At 41.3% G+C, this 24,485-nt stretch overlaps 1 protein-coding gene across 6 annotated transcripts in view; it reads right to left on the reverse strand.

The window, feature by feature from the left end:
- Window positions 1-5,901: 5,901 nt before the first annotated feature.
- Window positions 5,902-24,485, reverse strand: part of rabl2 (RAB, member of RAS oncogene family-like 2) — a 30,768-nt gene continuing 12,184 nt past the window's right edge. For 5 of the 6 annotated variants that reach the window (XM_072241286.1, XM_072241287.1, XM_072241285.1 and 2 more), the window contains exons 4-9: window positions 23,867-23,946; window positions 22,534-22,613; window positions 21,482-21,593; window positions 18,456-18,553; window positions 15,522-15,605; window positions 5,902-6,424 (exon numbers count right to left, since the gene is read on the reverse strand). In XM_072241286.1, the coding sequence (XP_072097387.1) occupies window positions 6,353-6,424; window positions 15,522-15,605; window positions 18,456-18,553; window positions 21,482-21,593; window positions 22,534-22,613; window positions 23,867-23,946 (526 nt within the window). In that variant the 3' untranslated portion in view covers window positions 5,902-6,352. The remainder of the gene's footprint in view (window positions 6,425-15,521; window positions 15,606-18,455; window positions 18,554-21,481; window positions 21,594-22,533; window positions 22,614-23,866; window positions 23,947-24,485) is intronic. The other variant, XM_072241289.1, reaches the window with a different exon arrangement.

Consider the following 24,485-nt stretch of genomic DNA (forward strand, 5'->3'; position numbering starts at 1 on the left):
GAGCGTTAGAACCCCAAAGCACCCCCCCCTCAGCTCCCACCTCCCACACATAAGCAGCAGCAAAGCAATGACCCCCTCCACCCCCCACTGAGCACTCAAGCGTGCAGCAAAGCATCAATAAAGACACAGACTTGCTGTACCTCAAAGGCTAATCATTCACCTGGTATTCGACATACCACAGGCTCTCTCTCTCCCTAATAAGAGAAAAAGAGGTGTCCCCGTTTCACAGCAAGAGGGGAAACATAACAAAACAACTCGCCAATTTATGGTGTTAAAATTCTGTTGCGCGCTTTTTCTGAGCTCTGTTCCCAAAGAACTTGGGTCTCTGGATACATAACCAGCAGCTAGCTCGCTGCTTTCGATCTTCCGTCTCCCACAACGCACCCAGGTAGCGGCACCAACCTTGAGTCCACCCGCCTCCAGAGCCATGAAAATCTGGCACCCTGAAAGCGCGCTTGTCTTCTAGGGCGCATCGTTAACATATCGAAAAACAGCCAGTCATGAGACCCTAAGAGCCAGACCCATTTCCACAAAGAACCAAAGTTAGCATGTAACTCCAGGTCAGGGTCTTCAAAAGAACCCCGAAAAAGAAATAAAAGAGATATTAAAGATAAAAAATAGAGCTGTTTCCAAAGATGCAAACAAAGGAGTTGCCATTAGGCATCATCGTCCTCCTAAGTTCCGTCCTGTCTAACCCACTTATCTCTGGAATCAACCTGGTGAACCTCCTCTGTACCATCTCCAAAGCCAGTATGTTGTTGTTGGTCAGTCATTAAGTTGAATCTGACTCTTCATGACCTCAAGGACTCTGACACACCAAGCCTTCTTGTTGGAAACTGCCTCTCTAAGATCCCCCAACAACATTCGCTTTGTCTGAGCTATATTATACATCCATCATAGCCTCTGCCATCCTCTCCTTCTTTTATTTCTGTTGTACCTAACATGAGAGTCTTCTCCAAGGAATCCTGTCTTCTCATGATGTGGCCAAAATATTTGAGTTTTTGTCTCAAAATCAAGCCTCCTAGTGAGCAGTCTGGTTGTATTTCTTCAAGTATTGACTTGTTCGATCTTCTTGCCGTCCAACGAACTCGTAACACTTTTCTCCAGCATCCAAGTTCAAAGGCGTCAATTCTTTTTTATTCAGCCTTACTAATAGTCCAGCTCTCACAGCCATACATCACAACTGGAAATACTATAGATTTGACTGTACAGATCTTCATAGGCAATGTTATGTCTCTGCTCTTCAGTAATTTATCTAAATTTACCACTTGTGCACTCCCCAGAAGTAAGTGCCATTTAATTTTGCGGCTGCAGATACCATCTGTAGAAATCTTTGAAACAAGGAAGATAAAATCCATCACTGCTTCCACTTCCTTTCCATTTATTACCACAGAGTTAATAGGGCTGGTCCACATAATCTTGGTTTTCTTAATATTGAGCAACAAGCCAGCCTTTGCGTTTTCTTCTTTCACTTTGATTAGAAATTTCCTCAGATCCTCATTTTTAGCCATTAAATTATTATCTGCATACTTAAGGATGTTAATATTTCATCCGGCAATTTTGATTCCAACATTTGACTCCTCTAAACCAGCATTTCTCATGATGTGTTCAGTATATAGATTAAATAAGTAGGGTGACAGTATGCAATCTTGTTGTACTCCCTTTTCAATCTTGAACCAGTTTGTTTTTCCATGTTCAGTTCTAACTGTTGCTTCTTGATCTTCATACAAGGCAGATCAGATGTCCAGATATACCCATTTCTTTAAGGATTTGCAATAGTTTATTGTGGTCCACACTGTCGAAGGCTTTAGAGGAATCAATAAAACATAGATAAATACTTTTCTGGAATTCCCTCGATTTCTCCATTATCCAGCGAACGTTAGCAATTCGTAAGCAAAAGCCAGTATATCTTTCCTCAAGTAAGGAGACCAGAACTGCACTCAGTTCACCAGGTGTGGCCTCACCAGTACCCTGTATGGCTGCATAACCTCCCTGCTCTTAAATTCAATCTCTCTAGCAATGAAGGCTAACATTTCAATTGCCATCTTGATAACTTGCTGCACCTGCAAACCAAGATTTTGTGATTCATGCACAAGCACTCCCATGTTCTTCGGCACAGCAGCATGCTGCAATTTTTCACCATTTAAATAATAATCTGCTCTTTCCTTTTTTCCTTCCAAAGTGGATGACCTTACATTTACCAATATTGCACTCCATCTGCCAGACCCTTTCCCACTCACTTAACCTAGCTATATCTCTCTGTAGACTCTCCATATCTTCTGCACAATCTGCTTTTCCGCTCAATTTAGTATTATCAGCAAATTTAGATACACTACGCTCAGTCCCCTCTTCCAGGTCGTTAATGTATAATGTCAACAGTACCAACCCTGCAGCACACTGCTGACCACTGATTAGAGTAACACCCATGTATCCCAACTCTCTGCTTTCTATTAGTTAACCAATACTCTATCCATGCTAATACATCACCCCCAACTCTATGCATCCTTATCTTATGGATAAGTCTTTTATGTGGCACCTTATCAAACTCCTTCTGGAAATCCAAGTAAATACCATCTGTTCCCCACTATCCACTGCACTCTTTATATCCTCAAAGAACTACAGTAAGTTTGTCAAACAGAATCTGCCTTTCCTGAATCCATGCTGCGCCTGCGTGATGGATCCATTTCTTTCCAGCTGCCTCCCTCCATATTTCTTCTTTAATGATAGCTTCAAGCATTTTCCCAACTACAGATGTTAAACTAACTGGCCAATAGTTACCTCCCTTTTGCCTACATCCTTTTTTGAACAGTGGCGCGACATTTGTTGTCTTCCTATTCACCTGCTCAGAGTCCAGAGAATTTTGACAAGTCATCACCAAAGCCTCTACTACTGCCATTTCTTTCAGTACCCTGGGATCCATTCCATCAGGACCAGGGGACTCATCTATCTTCAGGCCCACAAGTTTGCTCAGCGCTATCCCTTTAGTGATAGCCATTGTATCGCGGTCCTCACCTCACAACGCATCCATTACATCTCTCTTTGGCACGTTAAGACGTGTCCTCCACCATGAAGACCGACACAAAATAGTCATTCAAAGCTTCTGCCATTTCCTCATTACTTAATATCAATTCTCCCTTTTTGTCCTCCAAGGGACCTACTTCCACTTTAGCCACCTTTTTTCACTTTATATAATTATAAAAATTTTAATTTCCGTTTTTATATATTGTGCTCATTTATTTTCATAATCTTGCTTCACTTTCTTTATTACTCACTTAGTGTTCTCTGTTGCTTTTTAAAGTTTCCCCAATCTTCCAGTTTCCCACTACTCTTGGCCACTTTGTATGCACGAGCTTTTAGTTTGATGCCTTCTTTTATTTATATAACATTCAAAAGGTTTCAATGAGATTCCTCCATCCTCCTTCCAAATTCCAGCGAGTACAGGTTCAAAACCATCAATCACTCCTCATACGACAAGTCTTTTATTCCCAGAATCAAAATCTTGAACTTGCTCTGAAACCTCTCTAACGTCAGCAGATCCTTTCTTAAATAGAGGCCCAAAACTGCTCACAATACTCTAAGTAAGGACTCACTATTGCCTTCTAAAGCTTCAGTATTACATCCTTGCTTTTATGTTCTAGTCCTCTCGAAATGAATGCTAACATTTGCCTTCCTCACCACTAACTCAACACTATAGGGAAAATAGCCTATAGGGAATCCTACATGACTCCCAAGACCCTTCGCAACTGGAATTTTTGAATTTTCTCCCCATTTGTAAAATAGTCTACGCTTTCACTCCTTCTACTAATATGTATGACCATACACTCCCCCATACTGTATTCCATCTGGCACTTCTTTGCCAATTCTCCTAATCTGTCCTTCTGCAGCCTCCTCACTTCCTGCCCCAACACTACCTGCCCCTGACCTATCTTCACATTGTCGCAAACTTGGCCACAGAGCTATCAATTTCATCATCCAAAACTGACATGTACAAAGAATAGGTCCCAACACCAACCCCTGCAGAACACCCCGATTCACTGGCAGCAATCACAAAAAAATTCCCTTTATTCCCACTCTTTGCCTCCTGCCAATCAGCCAATGCTCTATCCATGTTAGTATCTTTTCTGTAATACCATGGGCTCTTATCCTGTTAAGCAGCACCTTGTAGGTCCTGCTGAGAAAGCAATGCAACTGTAGTAGGACTTAAAACAAATTGGAAGAATGGGCAAAAAAGTTGGCAGATGGAATAGTGATGGGAAATGTATGATAATGCACTTTTGGTGAAAGGAACAATAGTGCAGAATATTATCTAAATTGGGAGAAAATTCAAATATCAGAGGCACAAAGGGACTCGGGAGTCCTCGTGCAAGACTCCCAGAAGGTTAATTCACAGGTTGAGTCTGTAATAAAGAAGGCAAATACAATGTTGGCATTTATTTCAAGGGCAAAAGAATATAAAAACAAGAAGATAACGATGAAGCTTTATTAGACACTAGTCAGGCCGCACTTAGGAGTATTGTCAACAGCTTGGTGTCCCTTGTCTCAGAAAGGATGTATTGTTATTGGAGAAGGTCCAGAGAAGATTCACAAGGATGATTCTGGGAATGAAGGGGTTAACATATGAGCAGCATTTGGCAGCCTTGGGCCTGTACTCACTGGAATTTAGAAGAATGCGTGGGGATTTCATTGAAACCTACCGAATGTTGAAAAAACTAGATAAGGCACAGGTGGAGAGGATGTTTCCAGAACTAGAGGGCACTGCTTCAAAACTGAGGGGTGACCCTTCAGAACAGAGGTAAGGAGGATTTTTTTTAGCCAGAGAATGGTAAATCTGTGGAATGCTCTGCCACACACTGCGGTGGAGACCAAGTTCATGGGTATATTTAAAGCCGAAGTTGATAGATTCCTGATGAGTCGGGGCATCAAGGGATATGGCAAGAGGACAGGTGGATGGGGTTGAATAGGATCCAGGATTAGCCATGATGAAATGGCAGAGTAGACTCAATGGGCTGAATGGCCTAATTCTGCTCCTCTGTCTTATGTTCAGTACCTTATCAAAGGCCTTCTGAAAATCCAAGTATGCTACATCCATCGATTGACCTTTGTCTATCCTATGTTATTTCAACAGAATTCCAATCGGGCAAGATCTTCCCTTAATGATGCTGGGATTGAACCCAGAACCCCAATGCCCAGAGCTGTAAATGTATTGTGCTAAACACCGTGCTACCATGGTGCCACAAACTGATGCAGTGCAGCCAGCCTAAACAGATTCTACACTCACTAGATAAAAGGCATCCGTTTGTCTTGCGAGACCATGGATCTGCGCCTGGAAAGTCTTCACCCTCCAGGGCGCAGGCCTGGGCAAGGTTGTATGGAAGACCAGCAGTTGCCCATGCTGCAAGTCTCTCCTCTCCACAACACCAATGTTGTCCAAGGGAAGGGCATTAGGACCCATACAGCTTGGCACCAGTGTCGTCGCAGAGCAATGTGTAATTAAGTGCCTTGCTCAAGGACACAACACGTTCCCTCGGCTGGGGCTCCAACTCACGGCCTTCAGGTCGCTAGTCCAATACCTTAACCACTTGGCCACGTGCCCACACTAGATAGCCTATACACTTATATTTCCTGATAAAGAACATTGAATAAACACCTTATTTTCTTTGCCACTTCATAGTACAAGGCACCAAGACCAACTGTAAGACAGCTGACCTTGGTCTCCGCAGAGGGAAACTGTGATAGTGGCCATAATTTCCAGTGTTACACCACATGGAATATATCCACATTCAATACCACAAGAACTGAGAATTCCTCTCTTATCTAAAAGTACGTGGCTATGAATTTTCTATGTGGAATGGGTGAAAGTAATTGTATAAAGTATTAAAAAGCCATTAAAAGATCACACAATAAAGAGCAGTGTAGAATCAGTTTTTGCACACACATCCATGCTTGCTGTAATAACACACAGTCAGGGCACAAAGATTGTAACATGGAGTTGAGTGATGCTCAACTTCATCTGTTGGTGTGAAAAAATACAGAAATGTCACTAAATAAATTTCAAAGAAACACACTGTAATTATTACATTTGAACCCACTTCCTATTCATCATTTGAATAGTGGGGAAAATTCTAGTTCTTTCTCCATATACTTCATTTTTCAAATGCCTGAAGAGATGAACAAATGGGAAGAGGAGTCAAGGAAACAGATGTCCTTCCAAAATATAAAATCCAATGAAGTGTCAGCGTTGAACTTCAGTCAAGTTAAGTTCCTTACTCAGTCTGTAAGATTGAGGGAGACCAAATGTTATCCTGCACAGAACACAGAGCTTGTCCAAGTCTCCTCCCCTCTACAAACATCATTATGGCGATTCAGACTGATCCTCCTTTGGCTGGTCATCCCTGGCCTCCTTGTTTGCTTCAAGGTCAAAATTCTGTTGGGAGAAATGAACAAGAGAGCATAAGGCTAGTTATAGAGAGCATGCTAAGCACACATTCATTCTCCTCCTCTGTGCTGCCCAAGTCACAGAACCACAACCCTCTGGCACATGATCTCATTGTCCTTCAGTCTAAACTGGTCTCATTGCAAGGGAACTAATCCCAATATCAGGCTCCTCAGAACTTTCTTTCAAACCTCAAGCAATCCTGCTGTCCTACTACGGTCTTAATTCCAATCTAGACTGATCCTACTGATCTACTCTCTCACCATAATCTGGAATCTGTCCCGAATTTGTTCACCAAGCAACATTTTAAAGCAATAACAATGGGTAATTGTAGGTATAATAGAGATAAATTTCCAAATAGGGCGATGCATTGCTGGAATGGAAACTTGGAGACCATGGTGCTTAAAGTGCTTGCCTTTCCAGATGACAACGACCACAGGTTGGGAGGTTTAGTCATAAAAGCCTTTTTAAGTTACTACAGTGTGTTAGCATATCGCAGAAGAATCTGTTGTCTGCAGCCACACTATGGCGATGGTGAGGAAGTGAAGTTAAAGATGGCAAAATGGCTACTTGCCCTAGTTGGACGATATCCTCCTTCATTTGCCTATATTTTCACTTAATCCAAATACACTTGTTCACATTATAAATCATACCAGTTTCTAACCATCGGCATAAATTCCTCCTCAGAAGATCTGGCCATTTGACCTGTAGACACTTCCTCTTTTTCAAACCATATCAACCTGATTAAACAGTGACCGAACAGAAATGGAAAAAAAAATAAAGAAAAAAATGTAGGTCTTTCAATGCCTTGAACAATTGCTCTCAATTTAATTGATATCTATGGAAGGATGTTCCAGCCTTCTTCCATGTGTTTGAAGTTAATTGGTAACATGGTACATGGCCCAAACAATGACTAAGTAACATCTCTGGAAAGGATAGAGAGAAGCAAGCAACAGGCCCGTGACTCAGTGTGTTAAAGACTTATACAATGTTTTTTTATATTTTTCTGTTTTTATTTCATATTGTAAGCATCTGTGGCATTTATTTATGTAGAGATACAGCTCAGAGCAGGCTCTTCTGGCCCAACAAGCCACACCACCCAGCAGCCCACTTATTTAACCTTAGCCTAATCACAAGACAATTTACAGTGATCAATTAACCTATTAACTGGTAAGTCTTTGGACTATCAGAGGAAACCAGAGCACCCAGAGGAAACCTACACACTTACAGGGAGCAGAAAACTCCTTACAGATGGCGCAATATTTAACTCCTGTCTGTGAATGCTTTAAGCTGCAATAGTGTCATACTAACCACTACGCTACTGTATTCATTCACAAGTTTAAGTACTCACCTAGGCCCAATAAAGAGGTCTTAGCTAGTGTAGCACACTGTTGCATCTTAATGTTCCTGCACTTGTCAAATGAAAATAATCATCTCGGAACCTTGATTCAGTGACTGAGATTGTGGGAGTGTATGCGGAATACACATTATCCATGCACATGTACATTACAAACACGTGTTCACATAAATAGTGGATTTTGGTTAATTGGGCCATCGGTTAATCGGGGCAGCTGCTTATTTGGGAAAACTCTTAAAGAACAGATACAAATCAAGAAAATAACCAGGATTCCCTTTGTTTATTTGGGACACTATACCAAATAGTTTCTAATTAGCATCAGTTGCATGCATGTCATGTGGACGTTGGACACAGCATCCTTCAAGCGTTGCTCATAACATGACTGAAATCATACCGCATTTTGAGAGGAAGAAGCATAACTCAAATGTATCAGTATCGCAGTGGAATAAAGGGAATTACAGAGGCATCAGAGAGGAGCTTAACCAGGTGGGCTAAAGGACGCTGATGGGTATGGCGGCACAGCAGAGATAGCTGAGGTTTCTGGGAATAGTTCACAAGGCAGAGGATAGATATGTTCCACAGAGGAAGAAGTTCTCAGTTGGCAACCGTGACTGACAAAGGAAGTTAAGGACTGCATAAAAGCCAAGGAAAGGGCATATAAGGTTGCAAAAGTAAGTGGAAAGTTGGATAATTGGAAAGCTTTTAAAATCTAACAAAAGGAACAAAAAAAGCTATAAGAAGGGAAAAGATGAAAAATGGCAGACTAGCCAATAATATAAAGCAGGATACTGAAAGATTTTTCAGTTATATAAAGAGTAAAGGAGTGAATATTGGACCACTGAAAAATGATGCTGCTGAGGTAGTAATGGGGGAGAAAGAAATGGCAGATGATAGTCAGAGGCTTTTTCCCAGGGCTGAAATGGTTGCCACAAGAGGACACAGGTTTAAGGTGCTGGGGAGTAGGTACAGAGGAGACATCAGGGGTAAGTTGTTTTACTCAGAACGAGGTGAGTGCATGGAATGGGCTGCCAGCAACGGTGGTGGAGGTGGATACGATAGGGTCTTTTAAGAGACTTTTGGATAGGTACATGGATCATAGAAAACGAGATGGCTACAGGTAAGCCTAGTAATTTCTAAGGTAAGGACATGTTCAGCACAACTTTGTAGGCCAAAGGGCCTGTATTGTGCTGTAGGTTTTCTATGTAACTTAATGGGTACTTTGCATCTGCCTTCACTGTGGAAGACACTAGTAGTGTGCCAGAGAGCAGGAGTGAGTTCCATTCCTATTACAAAGAAAAACGTGCTTGGCAAACTGAAAGGTCTTAAGGTGGATAAGTCACCTGGACCAGATGGACTACATCCTAGAGTCCTGAGAGAGGTTGCTGAAGAGATAATGGATGCAATGATCATGATCTTTCAAGAATCACTTGATTCTGGCATGGTCCCGGAGGCCTGGAATATTGCAAATGTCACTCCACTCTTTAAGATGGGAGGAAGACAAAAGAAATGAAATTATAGGCCAGTTAGCCTGGTGATAAAATAAATCAAAATCAGCGTGGTGTCTGTAAAGTGAAATCTTGCCTGACAAATCTGTAGTTCTTCAAGGAAGTAACAAGTAGGGTGGACAAAGGAGAGGCAGTGGATGCCATTTACTTGGATTTTCGGGTGCTTGATAAGATGTCATACATGACGTTGCTTAACAAAATAAAATCTTACGGCGTTAAAAGAAAGATACTGGCATGGATAGCAGAATGGCTGACAGGCAGGAGGCAGCAATTGAAAAGGGACCTTTTCTGATTAGCTACTGGTGACTAGTGGTGCTTCTCAAGGGTCAGTATTGGGACTGCTACTTTTCACATTGTTTGTCAGTGATTTAGATAATGGAATTGATGGCTTTGTGGCAAAGTTTGCGGATGATACGAAGAAAAGTGGAGGGGTAGGTAGTGCTGAGTAAGCAACAGAACTCAAATTGGAAGAATAGGCAAAGAAGTAGCAGATGGAATACAGTGTTGGGAAATGTAATAATGCATCTTAGGAAAAGGAATGACAGTGAAGACTATTATCTAAATGGGGAGAAGGTTCAAACATCAGAGGTGCAGAGGGACTTAGCAGTCCTCGTGCATGGCTCCTAAAAGGTTAAATTACAGGTCGAGTCTGTGGTAAAGTCGTCAAATTCAATGTTGGGATTTATTTCAAGTGGGAATAGAATACAAAAGCAAGGAGATAATGCTGAGACTTTTTAAGACACTAGTCAGGCCGCACTTGGAGTATTATCAAGAGTTTGCCCATATCTCAGAAAGGATGCATTGTCATTGGAGAGTCCAGAGGAGGTTCATGGGGATGATTCTGGGAATGAAGGGGTTAACATGAGCATTTGGCAGCTTCGGGTTTGTACTCACTGGAGCTTAGATGAATCCGGGGGGATCCCATCGAAACCTACCAAATGTTGAAAGGACTAGATAGGGTGAATGTAGAGAGGATGTTTCCTATGGTGGGGGTATCCAGAACAAAAAGGCACAGACTCAAAATTGAGGGGCGACCCTTTAGAACAGAGGTAAGGAGGAATTTGTTCTTAGCCAGAGAGAAGTGAATATGTGGAGTGCTCTGCCACAGACTGCAGTGGAGGCAAAGTCTATGGGTATATTTAAGGCAGAAGTTGATTGTTTCCTGATCGGTCAGGGCATCAGAGGATATTCTGAGAAGGCAGGTGCATGGAGTTGAGTGGGAGCTGGGATCAGCCATAATGGAATGGCTGAGCAGACTAATTCTTCATCTATGTCTTATGGAGCAAATAATTTTAAAATGGCATCACTTCTGTGCATATATGTTCATAAAGCAGTTCCAACATATTGATGTAGTCATAAAGAAGGCAAGACAGTGGCTATACTTTATTAGGAGTTTGAAGAGATTTGGCATGTCAACAAATACACTCAAAAACTTCTATAGATGTACCGTGGAGAGCATTCTGACAGGCTACATCACTGTCTGGTACGGAGGGGCTACTGCACAGGACCGAAAGGAGCTCCAGAAGGTTGTAAATCTAGTCAACTCCATCTTGGGTACTAGCCTACAAAGTACACAGGATATCTTTGGGAAGTGGTGTCTCAGAAAGGCAGTGTCCATTATTAAAGACCTCCAGCACCCAGGGCATGCTCTTTTCTCACTGTTACCATCAGGTAGGAGGTACAGAAGCCAGAAGGCACACACTCAGCGATTCAGGAACAGCTTCTTCCCCTCTGCCATCCGATTCCTAAATGGACATTGAAGCTTTGGGCACTACTTCACTTTTTATAATGAACAGTATTTCTGATCTTGCACATTTTTAATAATCTGTTCAATATTGTTACATGCCTCAAGGAGATCTGTGATTTTTTTGTACGAATGATGTAATGGTCTTTTGGAGGTCACCTGACGTAATTTTCCCGCCGATGTGAGGTCATGTGATGATATGTGCACCATTGGTATATAAGGGTAGACTCCAGGTGACGCAGTTAGTTTTCAGTTTTTAGATTTTCAGGTAGAACGTACTGTGTCTCTGTTTCTGTTGCGTATTTGTTTTTATGATGCAGTTTCATTTTTTAAACAGTTGTTACATTCTGTTGCAAGATACAATATTATTGGACTGGAAATTTTTGGCTAGATGTGCTGATTTATCCTATTCCAGCAGTAGAAGGGAGAGTGAAGACTTTATCGAAGTACAGGATCGAAGGATTGAGTGGAGTCAGTATCGTTTGGCAGTTTAACAAAGGATCAACCTTACTGAGTCTTCGTTGAAGGAGTAGCGACCTGCATCGGAGATAACTCTTGCGAAAAGAGCAAAGAGTTCATGCAGAGGTTTGCTCTCTAGAAACCAAGGTCAGTTGTTTTAAACTGTTCATTTACTGCATCGTGCATCCTTTAGACAGAACCAGCAGGAAAGTCGCGTCTAGGAAGAAATCCTTCCCAATTGAACGTATAAATCTGTTGGACTTTCAAATTTACCATTTTAAGAACTATATCTGACTTTATCACTTTAAGAACTGTTTCCGCATTTAACGCTTTAAGAACCAGTGCCGAGTGACGATTTGTTGAATGGCTGCATAACGGTTAACTTCCGGTTAAAGTTTTCGTTTGTTTTTTTATCGTTTATCCATGTTTAATAAATGTTTGGTTGTTTTTATATAACCTGCCTCGATTGATATTCATTGTTGCCAGTTACGTAATAATATACATAATTGATTTACTTGTTTATTTATTATGTTTTATTTTATTTATTATTTTTTCTCTCTCTGCTATATTATGTATTGCATTGAACTGCTGCTGCTAAGTTAACAAATTTCACGTCACAACCTGATTCTGATTCTTGTCACTGATAGTTCACAAGTGATAAACAGTATGACAATTCAGACAACACACATCAAAGTTACTGGTGAATGCAGCAGGCCAGGCAGCATCTCTGGGAAGAGGTACCTCTTCCTAGAGATGCTGCCTGGCCTGCTGCATTCACCAGCAACTTTGATGAGTGTTGCTTGAATTTCCAGCATCTGCAGAATGCCTCGTGTTTGCGATGACAATTCAGACCTGTTTTTCTGACTGTGGTTTTAAACAGTTGGGCTCGGAGATTCCAGAAACAGCCAGCAGTAAAAATGAAATAATTTCATTTCAACAAGTTAAGAACCATGAAGAATTTGAAGGCATTAACAATTATCTTAAATATTACAATGAAAATAAAAATTTGGAGGATGCAATTGTCAAAAGCATTGTTTGAAGGCAGTCCATTATCTGCATGAGGTGATCCAATGAAAACAGCACTATACACTGGATGAATTCCACAAACACAAGGGATTCTGAAGTTGCATTCCAGAGCAACACACACAAAATGCTGGAAGAACTCGGCAGATTAGGCAGGATCTATAGAAATGAATAAACAGTCAACATTTCAGGCCGAGACCCTTCATCAGGATTGGATGAATTCTGCCATCAGTAACAATTAGGAACAAGTACACAGTTTTATAGTACTGTAATAGTTTTGCTAGTGTTCTAATTTGTTCCATATTTCATTTAAATGCATACATAACTTGTTACCCAGTTAAATGTTAGCTTGTCTTCTTTATGCCTTAACTATTTCCATGATACTTCTGCTAACTGAGGCAGCCTCTTAATTGAGCCAAAATGTGTCATTTCTGATGTGTCCCGATTAAAACACTTGGATCAATCTTGGTCGAAATGCTACTCTGTGGACAATGACCTATCAAAGAGTTTCCATTGTCCTTCAGGAGAAAGCAGAATGCAGAGGCACATGTGGTTTGTGGTTCAGCATTAATCGAGTTTCTTTTCATGGTAGCACCCAATGCAGTGAAATACTGGCCACAGGTCTGGCCGCCTCATTCTAACACATCATTGCCACCTTCTGGCTCAGGCCTAATACTGCAATCGATAGTGCTGAATGAACATCAGGTTCTATCTCATAACAAATAACTATAAATGGCAATTGATCAGTACCTTCAGCTGGATTGCAGTTAACCATTCAGGTAATCTTCAAAAAGCTAATGATAGCAGATGGATATTCACTTATGAGATGAATCGTGGGGACTGAGTCAAAGGAAATGCTGTCAAAAGGCAGAGGAATAAAATGCGATCTCACCTATGGCAACCAAATCAGTTGGCTCAGAGAAGGGCACCACTGAGCCGTTCTTTGGCAACTGTAATGCCATGAAAGATAATAATACGAACAGAAGCTTGCCAAATCAGTTTATGTCTGTAATAAAGCTCATACCGCTATCCACTGCATGGAAATAACAAAGAAAACCTGTTTATGAATCAGCAGACTGGAGCCACAATACCAAAACAACTTCAAAAGGTCCTCATACCATGAATAGTTGCAGTTCTTAACTGAAGAGCATCCAGAAAGGACATCAATGATCAAATTGGTTATGTGAATAATGACTGCAACCTGTGAGAATGAATATGCGGAGTACATCCAGAGACTGCAACATAGCAAACTCCAAAATGCACACAAACATATGCTCACACACACTTGAAAGGGCCATAAAGAGGCAGACAGATATGGAGTTGGGTGAGCAACAAATACAGATAGGATAGCAAGGGATCTAAGGCAGGCATCTTGTGTGGTGGGAGGTCATGATGGTTGGAAAGAGGGAGGGACTGAGTGAAGCAGGAGACCAGGGTACTTATTGGAAAGTAATCCACAGAGCAGGAAGAAGTCAGCTCCAGTTTATTGTTTGGGTTTCCTCTCAGTGCAAAGTCAGTCGAATAAGCAACAGAAGATGTTGTGACATATTGCAGGTGATTCATAGAGTAGGTTAATCTCAAACTCCAATATCTATCCTATGCCTCATTGAGCTCACAATGCATTCTCTCAGCAAATTCAATTAGTAAATTGAAATGTTCTTCCATTAAACATTGAAAGGGGCGGGGGTGCTGGTGAATGATATAGGAGAGCCTGAAGGGCAGCTCCATTTGCCTTTAGGTGAGGAAGGGTAGGTAAAATAGGATGCAGCAGAGGTGGGTGGATATACGGGTATGGTTGTGCAGGAGTACTGAAAGCTAATCAGTGACCTGGATAGGGGATTAGCATTTATGGAGTGGTGTATTATTGGAGGTTGTTGGAGGAGTGGGCACAGTCCAGGTAAAACAGTAAGGGACCTGTAACGCAAGTACAAGTGTAGGAGGAAGACTGAGGTAAGAAACCTGGAATATCTCACAGTTAAGTGCCGTCCTTTTTACCGACTGCAGGAGATTTCCGGGATCATTTTGGTAGCGGTATACATTCCACCTCAGGCCAGTGTCAATCAGATTTTAGATGATTTAAGCAATGAGATCAACATGCACGAAACAGCGCACTCTAACACCTTCACCATCGTTTTGGGGGATTTCAACCAGGCCAGTCTGAAAAAAAATCACTAAGCAACTACCATCAACAGATCACTTGCAATACTATAGGAAACAACACATTGGAGCATTGTTACACCACCGTCAAGAACGCCTACCATGCTATTCCATGCCCTCACTTCGGGAAGTCTGATCACCTGGCTGTACTTCTACTCCCTGAGTATAGGCAGAGACTGAAGGCTGCAGCACCAGTAGTGAGGACCTTTTAGTCTATTTAGTATATGTATACTGTAATTGATTATTTTTTTTTCCTTCTTCTTCCTCCTCCTCCATCTTATGTATTGCATTGAACTGCTGCTGCTAAGTTATCAAATTTCATGACACATGCCGGTGATAATAAACCAGATTCTGAGAAGTCTAGCAGGCCAGTAGCAGGAGGGCTTCAGGAAATGGTCACTGGGGTTGGAAATGGTACAGACAAAGGATCTGCAGGATTAAAGATATAAAGGATTGTCAATAAGATAGGCAAGGCACAGGAGGATGCTGAGCACATCGGAGAGGGATACAGAAGTCTGTAGGGTGCATAAAATGAAGAACTGTAACCCGAGAAAAAAAAGCAGCACGAAGGTTAGTGAAATGAGAGGGGTTCAGGAGAAGGACTGGTAAGATGAGGAGGGATTCAGGAGGACAGTCAGCCGTGTAGGGATTGATAGTAAAACAATGTGATACTTCTTGATGTACCTGCATCCTGGATCCTCACCTGCAAGGGGGAAAAGATGCATCCAGGGAAATTGGCAGAATGCCTTACCACCCTGACTAATTCCCAAGGCTAAAAGAACTGCCACGATTACACTGACAATGTCGGCCCTACCCCACCCAGTTCAGCAAATAAAAGCTTACCTCCAGCTCCCGCATGACTTCATCCATAAAATCACTACTGTTTTGTTTGTATGACATTGCCAATTTTATTGTGTCACGAAATAACTGCAGGAGAAGGAACAGGAAAGAGAGGAGGTGACTTTCAAGACCTTGACTTCAACAACTTTCACACGGTTTTTTTTAAAGTGCATCATTGTAACATTGCAGAAAATGTGACAGCCATTTTGCGCGTATCACAATCCCACAGACAAGAGAGAATGGGCTGATCACTTCTCCAAACACAACTACGGGGTCTTCCATGCACATCTGAGCAGACAGGCAGAGCCTTAAGTCAACATTTTATCCATGGTAGTAAATTCCCTCAGTAATATCTTCAATTTCAGCTGTGATTCTGTGGTAGCACTCTTAGGTCATTAAATTTTTGTTTTAATCACCCCAACCCAGATACTTGAGCATATTAAATGTTGGCTGACATTTTTTTTGTCCAATCATGGAGTGAAATGGAATCTACAGCATAGGAGCAGAATATTCTTTCCTAGCTAGCCTATGCTGGTATTTATTTAGCATATAAATGATTCCACATGGGTTTCCCCCACTCAAATTAAATCTTTCCATCCTACCTCCACATCCTTTATGTTCCCTGTTGCAAAATGCATTTTTTGACTAAATGGGTCATCCTGACTCAAACTCATTGTTATAAATTTAAAATATACAGTAGTCTACTGTGCTATTTTATGATGGTAAAGATAATGTAATCTAGTAGATTACAAAATAATAATTAACAGAAAAATTAGTCTGCTTATCTTGGACCATCTCTCACCATCATTACCAGCCCCTACTGCAACCCCTGGCAGCCCCCCTCTAATGTGCATTGGGAGGCTACTGCACTAATTATCCATTTTGATCACTAAAAATAGCATCACGTGTTAATAAGGCCATAGCAAAACAAATGTGGCATTTAGCTCATTTCTGTTGGAAAAGAATTGAGAAATTATGGTTCTATGACAAACCAGCATAAACTTGGTTGGATCACACTGGGAATACTGTGCAAAGATTTAACCTCCATTTTAGAAAATAGAAAAAGTACTGGAAGGGCTGTGCACTGGAAATGTGAGGAAAGACTGATCGAAGTAGGGCTCTTTTCTCTGGAACAGTGATGCTCAGATACTAAGTTTGACCATGGTGTAAGAATAACCCAAAGAACCAAATGCCTGTGTCAGCCTTGATTTCTTAGATTTGTAAACATACAGCAAATAAGATTTTTCCTTTTGTTGAAACCTAGCGTAACTAATCAATCAGGAAGAAATTTAGAGTAGCCTCTTTTCTACATGTTTATGCAATGGGTCCCATGTTCTAATTTTTCTCAGTGTAATGCATTATTTACTTACTGTTTGCCTCTTTTTTTTTGCATTTCTGAACTTGTGCCCTTTAACTGGACTTTCATCCAGTTGCACTCAACCCCATCATTGCAAAGTGCTTTGAGAGACTGGTTCTATCACATCTGAAATCCTGTCTGCCCACTACCCTGGACTCCCATCAATTTGCCTACCGCACCAACAGGTCAACAGAGGATGCTATCTCCACGGCACTTCTCTCTGCCCTGACCCACCCGGACAGACCCAACTCTTGCGTCAGAATGCTGTTCATTGACTTTAGTTCAGCATTCAATACTGTGATCCCCTCCAAGCTGATCACCAAACTTCGCCAGCTTTATATCAGCGTATCCCTCTGCAATTGGACCTTGGACTTTCTGACTAACAGACCCCAATCAGTTAAGTTAGACAATCTCTCCTCCTCCACTCTCACCCTGAACACTGGTGTGCCTCAAGGCTGTGTGCTAAGCCCTCTTCTGTACTCCCTTTTCACCTATGACTGCGTTCCTGTACATGGTTCTAACTCCATAATCAAGTTCGCAGACAACACCACGGCGGTTGGTCTGATCAGAGGGGATGACGAGACGGCCTACAGGGATAAGGTCCAGCACCTGGCTGCGTGGTGTGCCAACAACAATCTGGCCCTTAACACCCAGAAGACCAAAGAGATCATTGTGGACTTCAGGCATGCCAGGAGTCACACTCACATCCCCATCTACATCAACGGAACTGTAGCGGAGCATGTATCAAGCTTCAAATTCCTTGGTGTCTACATTTCCGAGGATCTCACCTGGTCCCTGAACTTCTCCATCCTGATCAAAAAGGCACAACAGCACCTTTATTTCCTGCGGAGCATGAAGGAAGCTCACCTCTGTCCCAGGATACTGACGGACTTTTACCACTGTACCATTGAGAGCATACTCACCAACTGCATCTCAGTGTGGTATGGCAATTGTCCCATATCAGACCACAAAGCACTCCAGCATTTGGTGAAAACTGTCCAGCAGACTATCGGCACCCAATTGCCCACCATTGAGAACATCTACCATAAACGCTGCCTGGGCAAGGCAAAAAGCATTATCAGGGATCTCACCCTAACCATGGACTTTTTACTCTCCTCCCATCTGGTAGGTGCTACAAGAGCGTCTGCTTCCGCACCAGCAGGCACAGGAAGAGCTTCTTCTCTGAGGCTGTGACACTGCTGAACCTCTCATCACAGTGCTAAGCAGTATTGTATCTGTATTGTACTGTCTCAGTACTTTTATATTTGTGTGCTGTAGCACTTTTTTTATTCACAGTTATTTTGTAAATAACACTATTCCTTGCATTTCTGGTCAGATGCTAAATGCATTTCATTGGCTTCGTATCTGTACTTGGCACAATGACAATAAAGTTGAATCTATACCCAATCTAAAATCTAATTACCGCCAACATCATTGGATTGGAACACCGATAAGTCTATACTGATTCTATAACTATGTGCCACTGCTTGTAATATGCCTTGCCACCTCTTGTCTTTCAGCTGTTAATATTGGGATACCAACATTCCCTCAAATGAAATTTCCCATGGCTTTGCACCTACCTTTACTACATTGGTCCCATCAGCTGCTGACACGAAGTAAAAGGGTAACCCATGCTTCTTGGCAAAGTTAAAGCTTTTCTGTGTGATTTTCATATCAGCTGGAAGACAGAAAATAGTGTGCTGTTCATTCCGACGCACACTGGCATCACTATGTATATAAGATACTCTGCAAGTCCTCCACCGCTGTTCAAAAACAATCAGTGACACAGCGCCCAAAACCTGATTCTGAAATTCCAACATGTTTACTCCCCATCTAATGCCTACAATCCACTGCTGTTGGCAGAATTTCAGATGGCGTTGAGGAAGATTACAGGGGCAAGACAGATCACCTAGTTGAGTGGTATCACAACAACTACTTCGTATTCTGTGTCAGCAAGGGTAAGGAACGGATTGTGGACTTCAGGGAGGGGAAGTAAGGAGAAAATACACCAGTGTGTGAAGGAAGAGAAGTCGGGTGCAGTTAGTATTACAAGAGAGAAAGTGCTTTAAAAGCTAAAAGACCCAAAGGTACACAAGTCACTTGGACCAGATGAATTGCGCCCTAGGGTTCTGAAAGAGGTGGCATTAGAAATGATCTTTCAAAAATCATTGGGCTCTGTCATGGACTGGAAAATTGCAAACATCACTCCACTTTTTAAGAAAGGAGGAAAGCAACAGAAAGGAAATTAAGACCAGTTAGCCTGACCTGACGTAAGAGTCAATTGTTAAGGATGAGGTGATGGAGTACTTGGTGACACAGGACAAGATAGTACAAGTCAGCATAGTTTCCTTCAGGGAAAATCCTGCCTGACAAAACTGTTGGAATTCTTTAAGATTACAAGTAAGATAAATAAAGAGGGTACAGTGGATGTTGTACATTTCGACTTTCAGGACTTTGACAAAGTGCCGCACATGAGGCTACTTACCACATTAAGAGCCTATGGTATTACAGGAAAATTAAGAGGTTAGAGCATTGGCTGATTGGTAGGAGGCAGCGAGTGGTAATAAAAGGATCCTTTTCTGGTTGGCTGCCAGTGACTAGTGGTGTTCTGCAGGGGTCAGTGTTGGGACCACCTCTTTTTATGCTGTATATAAATGATTTAGATGATGGAATAGATGGCTTTGTTGCCATGTTTGCAGATGATAGGAAGATTGGTGGTGGGGCAAGTAGTGTTGAATAAACAGGTAGAATGCAGAAGGACTTAATAGCTGAGAAGAATGGGCAAGAAAGTGGCAAATGAGATACAATGTTATAAGATGCATGGTCATGCACTTGGTTGTAGAAATAAATGTGCAGACAATTTTCTAAACAGGGAGAAAACCCAAAAATATGAGATGCAAAGGGATTTGGGAGTCCCTGTGCAGAACAACCTAAAGGTTAACCTGCAGGTTGAGTTGGTGGTGAGGAAGGCAAATGCCATGTTAGCATTCATTTCAAGAGGTCTATAATACAAGAGCAAGGATGTGATGCTGAGTCTTCATAAGGCACTGGTGAGGCCTCACCTTGAGTATTGTGAAAAAGTTTTGGGCCTACCTCAACTTAGAAAAGATGTGCTTGCATTGGAGAGGGTCCAGAGGAGGTTCACAAGGATGATTCCAAATGAAAGGGTTATCATACAAGGAACATTTAATGCCTCTGCGTTTGTACTTGCTGGAATTCAGAAGGATGAGGGGGGATCTCATTAAAACCTTTCGAATGTTGAAAGGCCAAGACAGAGTAGGCGTGGAAAGGATGCTTCCCATGGCAGGTGAGTCTAGGACAAGTGGGCACAGCCTCAGGATACAACAAAACAGAGATGCAGAGCAATTCCTTTAGCAAGAGGGTGGTGAATTTGTGGAATTGGTGGAATTTGTAGCCATTTAAGCTGTGGAGGCCAGGTCGTTGGGTATACTTGAGGCAGAGATTGATAGATTCTTGATTGGACATAGCATCAAAGGTTACGGGGGAAAAAGCCAGGAACTGGGGTTGAGGAGGAGAAAAAAAAAGGATCAACCATGATTGAATGGCTGAGCAGGCTCGATGGGCCAGATGGCCTAATTCTGTTCCATATCTTATGGTTTTATGGTCTTGTTAAGGGATCAGCAGTAGAATGGGTGAGCAACTTCAAGTTCCTGGCCGTCAGCATCTCTGAGGATCTATCCAGCCCAAAACATTGATACAATCACAAAGAAAGCATGCCAGTGGCTCTACCTCATTCGGAATTTGAGGAGATTTGATATGTCACCAAACAGTTTTACAAATTTCTATAGGTGTACAATAGAGAGCATTTTGACTGGTTGCATCGCAGCCCAGTATTGCACCTCCAAGCACATTATTGCAAGAGGGTGCAGAGGGTTTCAAATATTGCCAGCTCCATCACAATTACTGCTGTCGGCAAACAACAAATTTCACGTCATATGTCAGTGATAATAAATTTGATTCTCTCCATTTGTCTTCACTTGTCTACTGTCAGACCTTGTTCTTCAGCTCCCAGTCCACTGCTCCATTTACTTCACAAGTCCTCAGCTCATCAGTGCCAGTGAACTGAGAAATAGGGAAACCAGAGGACAGGAGCTTGGGTCTTTCTACCAAAATATGTTCTAATTGGAGAATATAAAGGAAAAATAAAAACACATTTCTTCAAATTAACAAAGACAAACAAAAGGGCAAATGAACAATGGGATGAGTCCTGCCAAAGTGTTTCGGCCCGAAACATCGACTGTAATTTTCCATAGATGCTGCCTGGCCTGCTGAGTTCTTCCAGTATTTTGTATGTGTTGAATGGCATAAGTAAATTTAGGATTCTCAGGAAATTCCTCAAGGAAACAGTAAAATTTTCCTTTAATTTTAAAATAAATTCCTGGTATTATTTAAGCAACAGTGATTTACAGTGATGATCTGAACTGTGGTAACTCTCCTAAAGGACAGGTGCACTGAATGACTTTCCTCAACCACATCCAGTCTATGATGTCCTTTGCTAATCTGCTAATAATTCAGCTGGAATTACAGGTCTAAAGGAACTAGTTTCAAACTTCAGTATGACTGATAGATACATCTTTGAACTCACCATCTATCTTGTTAGCGACAATCACGCAGGGGATTTCAGGCCGAGATTCCCTCAACTCAGTGTACCAGTTACTCAAATTTTTGTAAGTTATCTTCCTCTGCACATCAAACACCTAATCTCAAAATGATAGAATAAATTAGTTTTCTTTTCTGGTCATTGGCAACCACATCATTAAGCTTGTTTTTTCCACACATTTACCAATCAAACACTCTTAAGAGTTAGGATATAGCATGGGTAAGATGTGTGGTAAAGCTCCCTCTGCATTATGCAGCTAAATACTCCCAAGGCAGATACTGTGGTTACTAGAAACAGAGCACAGCTGGCATTCTGGCACCGGATATAGGTGTTTAGAGATCTAGGTAGGAAAATGGCCTGCTATATGAACTGAAGCTTTGGGCCTACTCCGGTTGCTCTGGGAATTCGAGGCCTATGGACTCAATTTGGTTCGGAATGCTGTTGCTTGCTTCTATTGTTTGCATGAGTTGTTTTGATTTTTTCTCTTTATCTGTACATTGAATCTTGGTCTTCCTTTTCTTAATTTTTCTTTTTAATTGGGTTCTTTTGGGTTTCTTACTTTGTAGCTGCCTGCAGGCAGACAAATCTCAAAGTTGTACATTTCTACATACTTTGATAATAAACATTCTTTGAATCTTTGGAACTGATCCCAGTTCCTATATGATAGCTGATGTCAATTATTCCTCCTGATGAGAAACCTTGTGACAATGGCAAAGGGAAAAGACAATAGTTGAAAGTCAGGTAGGCTGCCCATGAGGCAAAGGCAAGTTAAATGTAACTGCACTAACAAATCTGAACCAAGCAAACTTCCATGATAGATAGGCTCACTGTTTGAAACAGGCAGAGTGTGATAATCTATGATGTCTTTAGTGATCAACTGCCTGTGAACAAGTGTTTATATCAAACAAACAGAACTTACTTGTTGCCTGTGTTTTTGACAGTAATATTGTGATAGATATACTTGCATTGAACACTGAAAAAGCACACTGTTTACCGAAATAACCTTTGACACTAAAGTAGAATCTGTAAAGACCCACCATGATACAGGCATGTGCTTTATGGTAATAGGATGGATGCATACTCTGAAAGCGTTCTTGTCCTGCTGTATCCCAGAAATCTGTGAAAGAAAACACCTGTAATATCAACCATTGCACTTTCAAAGCATAGTTTTAAATTTTATTTAAAAAATACACTACACCAGTACCTTTAGCTAGCCCTAAACTTTACCTGCCCTGCTTATCATCATAACCATTCTTCCACGAGTGTCTCAATCTCTTCACACTATTCTTTCAAACTATTAACACTTAACACTTCAACAGGATCAGAAAAAGGCATTCATCCCCTCAATCCTCTTCTGATGACAGATGTGAATCAGTGGGGTATTCTCATCAGAAATGATAAAGCTATTGTGTTCAAACTTAACTCTTGAGATTCAAGAACATGGCTGTCATTTTTGTGATTCGTTCAGTTCTATTCATTGTCAGAAATGCTATCTTCTCAGATGAGTCACTGAACTGAAGACACATCTGTCCTCTGAGATGAAGAGAGAAGAACTTACAATACTGACTGAGGTGGAGCAGGAAATTTTCAAATCTCTTTTTTTGATCTAATGTTTATTCATTTGTGTGGTTTGTGTTACTTTTTTTGACAATATTCCTGCTTGGTGACTTGAGATACTGTATTTTATTATATTAAAGTCAATACAAAAATGCAGGCTACTGGCCACTGTTTATTTCTTCTGGCTTCCCAGCCAACATTTATTCCTCTATTGGTATCACTAAAAGTAATTACATTTTCAGTTAGATCAGTGCTGATCAAGACCCATGTTCTGTGCAAGATTCTATTTTACTGAAGGACCTATTAAACAAAAATATACCTTTGGCTGTAAAGCAAATAGGTAACTTCAGAGTAGGTGACTGGTGCAAAATAAATTTTATTCTGCCATTCAATTAGATCTTGCTTAAGTTTTGCCACAATTCTATTGATCAACCTGGACATACTTTCTCATACCAAACAAATCTTTTCAAACTTACACTATGAAGCTTCTTTTCAGCTACAGCACCCAGAGCCTTTTGAAGGAGGACGTTGCAGATTTTCACTATCCCTTGCATGGAAGACTAATTTGTGATTTCATTCCAGAATTGGCAAAGTCTGACTACCTTGTCGAAGAAAAACATGGTAATTTGTGAACTTGACAGGTCAATCTAATTCATGGTAATTTTAGTGGCAGAGTTTTTTGTGATGTTGTTTGGAATTCACCCTTTATTTCCAGGCTCTCAGCTCATGTGATAATAATATGCTAATGCTAATTACCCATTTTTTTTGGCTCATTGTGAACATTAGGAATAAATAAAGAAGGTTAATACTTACCCACTATAACAGTCTTGTCACTGACTTTAGTGGTGTATTTATACAGCGTCAGTGCGTAAGTGGACAGCTGCTGAGGACGACTAGAGTCCAAGTTAAGGTGTATAAGACAGAGAAAAGAATCCCAGCAATTAAATGATACATTTGTCCCATTCAGTAGCTCCACTATATGGCAACTGGCCCTCAGTTATTTTGGGTTCAAAATAATCTATAAGGTTAATTTCATATTTGGAACAAAAAGCAAAATATTAAAGCAGAAAATATTGGAAATGTACAGCAATTCAAGTAGCAGTGCATGGTCATCCTACTGAAATTTCTGCAGATGCTTCCCAATCAGTTGAATGCTTCTATGAGAGCGCCCCCCCCCCCCCCCATTCTCCTGAACCCCGGGGAATACAGCCCAAGAGCTGCCAGACATTCCTCATACGGTAACCTTTTCATTCCTGGTATCATTCTTGTGAATCTTTTCTAATGTCAGCATATCCTTTCTAAAATAAGGAGCCCAAAACTGCACACAATACTCCAAGTGTGGTCTCATAAGTGCCTTATAGAGACTCAACATCACATCCCTGTTCTTATATTCTATACCTCTACAAATGAATAACAACATTGCATTCACCTT

The sequence above is a fragment of the Mobula birostris genome, chromosome 23 (assembly GCF_030028105.1).
Source record: "Mobula birostris isolate sMobBir1 chromosome 23, sMobBir1.hap1, whole genome shotgun sequence".
Taxonomy (NCBI): Eukaryota; Metazoa; Chordata; class Chondrichthyes; order Myliobatiformes; family Myliobatidae; genus Mobula; species Mobula birostris.